General features: G+C 39.3%; 1 protein-coding gene across 1 annotated transcript; it reads left to right on the top strand.

Annotated features, from left to right (window-relative positions):
- The first annotated feature begins 2,092 nt into the window (after positions 1–2,092).
- Positions 2,093–7,210, top strand: fam110c (family with sequence similarity 110 member C). The gene has a single exon (XM_085132857.1). The coding sequence runs from the start codon at positions 3,629–3,631 to the stop codon at positions 4,676–4,678; it is 1,050 nt and encodes a 349-aa protein (XP_084988983.1). The 5' UTR covers positions 2,093–3,628; the 3' UTR covers positions 4,679–7,210.
- The last annotated feature ends 426 nt before the right edge of the window (positions 7,211–7,636 follow it).

Raw genomic sequence — 7,636 nt, 5'->3', positions numbered from 1 at the left:
TAAGGCGTCTGGGAAGGGATCTCAAAACTGGATTATAGATGGCAGTGAGTTGGTGTCGTAAACCACCGCCTCTGTTCAAAGATGGTCGCTCACAGTGGACATAGATGGCTTCTTTCACTCCTCTTTCAAACCATCTGTCCTCTCTGTCCAAAATGTGAACATTGGCATCCTCGAAAGAGTGTCCTTTATCCTTAAGATGCAGATGGACAGCTGAGTCTTGTCCTGTGGAGGTGGCTCTTCTATGTTGTGCCATGCGCTTGTGAAGTGGCTGTTTGATCTCTCCAATGTAGAGGTCTGGGCATTCCTCGCTGCACTGTACCGCATACACCACATTGTTAAGTCTGTGTTTTGGCGTTTTGTCTTTCGGGTGAACCAGTTTTTGTCTGAGCATGCTGCTGGGTCTGAAATGCACCGGGATGTCATGCTTGGAGAAAACCCTCCTGAGTTTTTCTGATACACCGGCTACATAGAGGATGACAATGTTGTTGCGTCTGTCCTTCTTATCCTCCCTTGCTGGTGTCTGATCTTCTTTTCTGTGCCTCTTTGCTGACTTTAAGAACGCCCATTTAGGATAGCCGCACGTTTTGAGTGCTTCCTTTACATGTGTGTGTTCCTTCTTTTTCCCTTCAGGCTTAGAGGGAACATGTTCTGCCCGGTGGTGTAGGGTCCTAATTACTCCAAGTTTGTGTTCCAGAGGGTGATGGGAGTCAAACAGGAGGTACTGGTCCGCGTGTGTGGGCTTCCGGTAAACTTCGATGTTGAGGTTGCCATTCTCTTCAATGTGCACAGCGCAGTCCAGGAAAGGCAAACAGTCGTCCTTTGTGTCTTCCCTGGTGAACTTGATGTTTTTATCCACAGCGTTAATGTGCGCAGTGAAGGATTCCACTTCTTGTGTCTTGATTTTGACCCAGGTGTCGTCTACATGTCTGTACCAGTGGCTGGGTACTCTTCCTTTGAAAGAGCCAAGAGCCTTCCTTTCCACTTCCTCCATGTAAAGGTTGGCTACAATAGGTGACATGGGGGAGCCCATGGCACAGCCATGTTTTTGTCTGTAAAAGCCTTTGTTGTATTTGAAATATGTAGTGGTGAGGCAGAGGTCTAACAGTGTCTAACACAGACAGATCTCCTCCATACCTGCATCATGCCCTGGTGGACGGGGCTGTGGCTCCCCACACCCTCTAGCAGATCATTACATGAAGGAACCTTTTAAAAACAAGCGCGTTCATGCTCACATGTGTACACACGGGTGCTCACACACACAAACGACACCCTTTTTGGCTCCTACTTTAAAGCACACTGTGCGCTGTCGATCTTACGTGCTGCACAATAATGTTTAACATTTAGTATTTACTGTTATATTCCCATAGATTATCATGATGTTGTTTATTCTATTGCTCTAGTCTTCTTCTGCTTGTTTTCTTTTTTCTTTCTCCACAGATGATCCAGGAAAAAAAAAAAAGACAAAGGTGATGAAGCAGATTTTCATTGTCTTTTCTCTCTATCTCTTTTCTCCTTTTTCTTTCCCTCCCCTTCTGTTAACTTCCTTCTGAACTTTTCTTCTTGTTTTTCTTTCCCGTCCCCGAGTCCAGTCTGGCCTGATTACAATATCTTAGAATAAAAATAACTAATAAAGCTCAAATAAACTAAAAAATAATAATAAAATAAGATCAACGTTTACTTGAACCAAAAAAAACATTACCTTCAAAGAGGGCAAAGATTCAGGCAGGGTTCAAAAGCAGGCAGAAAAAAAACAGACTAATACAGGAAGACAGCCGAGGGGGGAAATCAGCCGTGAACGTGTGTCGTAATGACTATGGGGACCAGTTGGTGAAGTGGATGCAGGTGAGCAAAGAAGCTGGAAGGAAAGCAGGGCAGGTGGGAATGGTGGGTTTGGAACAACAGGAGGGAAGTGAATGGGAACATAAAAAAACAAACTGCATGAAGACCAATATACACCCAAAAATCTTCTAATATATTTAAAATATGCATGTTACAACTATAATTTCTTCTGCTAATTGTACCTTCTTCAAGAAGAGATAAAGAAGACCATATAGCAAGACAAGACAAATGATGGGAGAGAAGGCAAAATTGAATATAGTAGTTGTATATAAACACCTGGTAAGTGAAGAGAGGTTAGTGGAGAAGTCCAGTGCATCATGGGAAGTCCCCCAGCAACCTGAGCCTATTGCAGTGGATCACCTGATCTAGCTCACACTATAAGCTTTATCTGGAAGTAAAGTTTAAAGTCAAATCCTCAATGGAGACAGCTCGTCTGTCTGGAAGCTGGTTCCACAGGGGTCTGACAGCTGAAGGCTCTCCCTCCCATTATACTTACTACTGGGAACCACAGGTAAGCCAGCAGTCTGAGAGTGAGGTGCACTGTTTGGATAATATGGTACTGTGAGGTCTCTGACATATGATGAGGCCTGATTATTCAAGACCTTGTATATGAAGAGAAGAATTGGAAACTAAATTCTGGGTCTAGCAGGTAGCCAGTGAAGATAATATGTTAGAAACATGATCTCTCTTTCTTGTCCCAGGCAGTACTTTCACTGCTGTGTTTTAGTTCAACTTAAGGCTTTATGGGGAATTTTTAGAACCGTCACATAATAAAGAATCAAAATAGTCCTATCTACAAGTAATAAATGCACAAACTAGCTTTTATCACCACTCTGAGACAGGATGTTTATAATTTTATCAACTTTGGGAATAAATCAGTCATTCAAGTGAAACACAATACCTTATTTATATTTAGGCGATCTCCCCTAGGTGATATGTAGACAGCATCTGGTTTCACCACAGCCCTCAAACTTGCAGAGAGAGCAAGAACATCAACTTCTGTTTCAAATAGACCTGAATTTTGTGTTAAAGTTCATTTCTTCGTATGCAGACACTTTTCAAGCCTGAGGAAAGAAACCAGTTTGTTCACAATTTTTTTTGTCAACACTCGTCAAATTGCACAGTCACAGTCACCACACTGAACACAGTGGAGAAATAGTTTTTTTCCCGAAGTATAAAAAGTTATAAATTGAAACTTACATTCAACAAACTATTTTTTTTTATGTTTATGGATTAGTGCCACCATGTTTTAAAAAAACATCACTGTTTCATACCTACCTCCAACAATCCAACTGTTATATTTCATACACATTCTCCATAATTTAAGGATGACTAGTTGAGGGTAAACACTTATTGCACAACTTTTTCACTATAATGAGCACCAAGCCCATATGATGACTCAGATTTAAAGTCATTAAAAACTATAAACTGTTAATGATTCAGAAGCCAGTTTTCCTGAATGTTGACAGTATGAAACATCCTGTCTTGTGCAACAAGGCTAAAGATCCACATTTTCACCTGAAGGACTGGGAAACACACTCTGCAGAAGTGTCACCTTTCATTGTTCTCACTTGCGATGGTATCAGGTGTACTTTGAACAGGCTTGTGTCTGGCTAAAACTACCCTTGCGCAGGATGGGTGGGGTAATGTGGTGTGTGTAAGGTAAGGTCCCCCGTCACAATACGTGCTCAGACAAAGATCGGGCTTGAATGGAATCCTTTACCTGTAGCTCTGGGGAAAGTGTACACTGAAAATCTACAACAAGACTTCAGTGCCCGTCGAAACCACAATGGAGACAACTAATGACACCACAAAAATCCTGGGGAAAGGTCCTGAATACCTTCGTAAACAAATGGATTTAGAGAGTGAGACAAAAGGACGCATGAGTGCTGTGGAGAGGCTCGCCGCAAGTAAACCAAAATACGTCAAAAGCCAACAGGTGGTTAACTCAACTCAGGAGTCAGTGATTAGCCTTGGATCGGCCTCTGTGAGTAGCACTGGGTCCTCTAACCGAAGCTCACACCGGGATGGGAATCTTCCTACAGGGAGTGACTCGACAGGGAATACACTCACTGTGCAAATCTCTTCACCAGTGCAGGCACATCGCTCCAGCGCCAAAAAACGACCAGACTCTCTTCTAATTCACAGACAGAAATGTGAGTTATTGAGAGGGCCAGCAAATGAACGGAAACACCATATAACCCGTAAGTTGTTGCTCAACCCTGTAAATAAAAATGCCCCATTATCCGAGGGGACAGATAAGGAATGTGAGTCTCAGGGCAACGGGCGAAAAATCACCACGCCTAAGGACACAGCAAAGGAATGGAATCCACATGTAGTTATCTCTAAACCGGAGAGCAATGGAGTGACAGAAGAGTGCAGAATCAAGAACAGTGACTCTGGGACAAAACCTAAGGCTGGAGTTGTAAATGCATCTAGTGGTCTCCTGACAGTTCCTGAGGTTGAAAGGAGGTCTGGCAAAGGAGTCAGTCGTTCTCACTCTGATATCAGCTCCAGGTATTCCAAAAACTTTGCAGACTTTGATGTTTTTTTCAAGTACTGCGGGCTGGACGGTGAGGTCATTGAGTCTTTGGGGAAGGACAACTTCTCGGCTCACTCAGGTGAAATTGCAATAAAGCTTCGGAGTGTCAGTGTTTCCACGTCAGATGATGGCTTCTCCAGGAACAGTAGTGACAGCGATCCGCTCATGGAGGAAAAGCTGCACGAGAAGATACGTCAAGAGACCTCAGTTATTGAGCGCAACGCACGGATTATCAAGTGGCTGTACAGCTGTAAAAATGCTAGTGACACTGGAAAAAAGTTACGAGATCTTCACTGATTGCGCTTTTTCTTTTTACCAAGTGATGTTACATAAAAGTTATATTTTGAGGACAAAGATGGAAGTAGTTTCTTGTTTTTGGTCTTAGAAAACACTGAATGATACCCTACTTGTCCAACTGTACCTAAATCTTAGGTTATGTATTGTGTATGCTGTATGTGTGTGTGTGTGTGTGTCCTTTACTGATGACTTTTCTGAGAGCAAATGATGACTGAATGATTTCTTTTTTTTTCTTTTCTTTTTTTTTTTTTACTTGCACAGGACCATCTATGATCTCAATTACACTGGAAACAGATAAAATACGTCATAAAAAGCTATACAAAAACAAAAAGTATTAACATTATTCAGCTTCAACATTTTTATGATTACTGGCTTATTTAATATAATACTTTTGCGTTCTATTCAGACTCTATAAAAACATTTCTGTATTAAATATGGTCAAACGTGCATACAAGAAGGCAAGCAGTAATTCAAAAGAATTCAGTGAAGTACTGTGATATGAAGCAAAAACATACTAGTATGAACTAGTTTGGGATTATTTTCTTTTTCTATAAAAATAAAATACTTTTAAGTTCAGTGATTCTGGTTGTGAGCCTTTTTAAAGTAAATGGGCCACAGTCATATAGAATTACATTGTTTATAAAAGCTATACTGTATTTTTATGCAACTATAATTTAAAGCTTTTGAAAATGTACAAAATTTGTCAACATGACATACTTCCTGCTAATGATAAATCAACGTCTAACAATGCTGCAGCAATTCTATCTGTAGCTTTTTGATGAGTCGTCATCAATGTTACATAATTCATCTACAAAACATTAGTGCATTTATTTATTATTCATTAAAATGCAATTATTTTATACGATCGCTTATAAAATGTACTATTTGTAAAGAGTGGTACTATTATTTTAAGATAAAAGGCTCACAGCTCATGGCCTTTTGATTCTTCCCAGGAACATTAAAAGGAGTCTCACACTGATACTCATAAATTCTGCTTCTCTGCGAATACCTTTAGGCCACCTCAAACATGAAAGCATCCCTAAATCAGAATTTGTACAACCTGCCTTTTAAGTTTATAATCCAATAATGTGCACTCCCATTTCTCTTGGGGTGAAAGGTATACATTCCATCACACCAACACACATGAAGACACACACACCCACACACAACCTGGAGACTTACTCTGAGTTTACCCATAACTACTGCCTGCCAAACTCTGACCATAACATATCCTAATGTTAAAAGATAGCTTTAATATATAAATTTGAATGATTTAGATCATGAGGATTTGTTCCCTTGTCCACATACAAAAAAATGTGCATGTAAGTGTGTAAACAAATTTAGGTCACCACAACAAGTGTAATACCTGCCACCCCACAGACACTCAAATACAAACCACAGCAACTGATACAAAAAAATGTACGTATGGAAGATCTGCTTATATTTAACAGATGTATGAAAAACCGTTTGAGGAAGTGGTTATTTTCCTCGCAAACTTTCCCTTAGATCTGTTAGGGGAATGTGCTTAATAATCTGATCGGCTTATGTCCAGTGACCCGTTGTCATTGTATCTCTCTCCCAAGCTCGGTCTGCTTTGTCTCTTCATTGCTTTCTCTCTCTTTTTGTCTTTTAGCCAAGTTTTTTTTTATTCTTTGAAGCTCAGTGGCTGAACATGAGCTGGGGGAAAGCAATGGAAAGACTGTGCTTGACACAATATGTTAAATGGTATTACCACCTATTCAGTTTCACTCATTGTCTTCTTACAGAGAAAGAAACAAACAATATACAAGTTTATGTGAGTGGGCACAAAGTAGTTAGCTGGTGCAGACACACCTTTCACGTCTCCAAATGCCTGACTGACTGTTTAGTACAAGCCTCCACTTGTTGGCTGCCAAAAGTAGAGGTTACCTGTTGATAATGATAGTCATCAATATGTGATTATTGATTGTGAATGTGAACTCACTATTGCTACAAGTTTGCATTTAATTTTGTTTTTTATATGTAAAACTTAAACTTTTTGTACTCCCAGATAATTTGTATATCTTTACCACCTTTTGCCCAGTTTTACTGCTACTGAAAACGTAAAACACAAATAAAACTGTTTTTACAAGTAAAATGTTGCATGAGTATACTCACAATGGGTGGAATGGAAATGTTTGCTAAAGTTTAAAAGTTTTAACCCAGGGTGAAAATATTGTCTTTGAATTACTCCCCATGCGACCATGATAAGCGGAAGGGATGGAAAAATTACTCTTTTATCAGTTGTTCTGTTGGTTATGAGAATTATCAATTACCTATACACTGCCACTTCATCAGTTACACATTGCTAACACTGGGTTACTTTCAGTGCTGCCTTAATTCTTCTTGGTGATGTGATATCATTATTTTTTATCATATCATTACATTACATTGCTGCTGATTTTTCAGCTGAAGATCAATTATGAGAATCTCCTGCTCCACCACATGTCAAAGGTACTCTAGGTGTAACAGTACACCAGTATTAAATTAACTATTACTAAAATAATTATCATACTTCTCAGCAAAGCTGTGTTAAAAAAAATGTTATCCATGTGCTTCTACTGCTCATGGAAGAAGAAAAAAACACACTAATCTTTTATTTTTTTATTTTTTCTAGTTGACTTCTAAAATATAGAAAAGACAGCAGATTTTTAGAATGCAATAAAAATATTAAAAACAGAATATTTAATCATTTCTGATGGAGACAGACGTCACTGTTCAGGATAGCTAGCATCAACATACTGGTCCAGATGTTTCTGCTCCCACTGAAAGTCTGTTCAGTTTCCTCACTGTATTAAAATACTTTAAAAATCATTTTAATGTTAGTTATAAATGAAAATAGGCTTTTTTTTTTAAACAAGTAAAAAACCTGTGAACATCAGAAAATAAAGAAAACAATTCAGTTCAAAATATGCTGACAGCACTCACAAAGTGAGGCAT

The sequence above is a fragment of the Neolamprologus multifasciatus genome, chromosome 15 (assembly GCF_963576455.1).
Source record: "Neolamprologus multifasciatus chromosome 15, fNeoMul1.2, whole genome shotgun sequence".
NCBI classification, from domain to species: Eukaryota; Metazoa; Chordata; class Actinopteri; order Cichliformes; family Cichlidae; genus Neolamprologus; species Neolamprologus multifasciatus.
The sequence above is the reverse complement of the archived record's forward strand: the minus strand, read 5'-3'. Positions and strand labels throughout refer to the sequence as shown.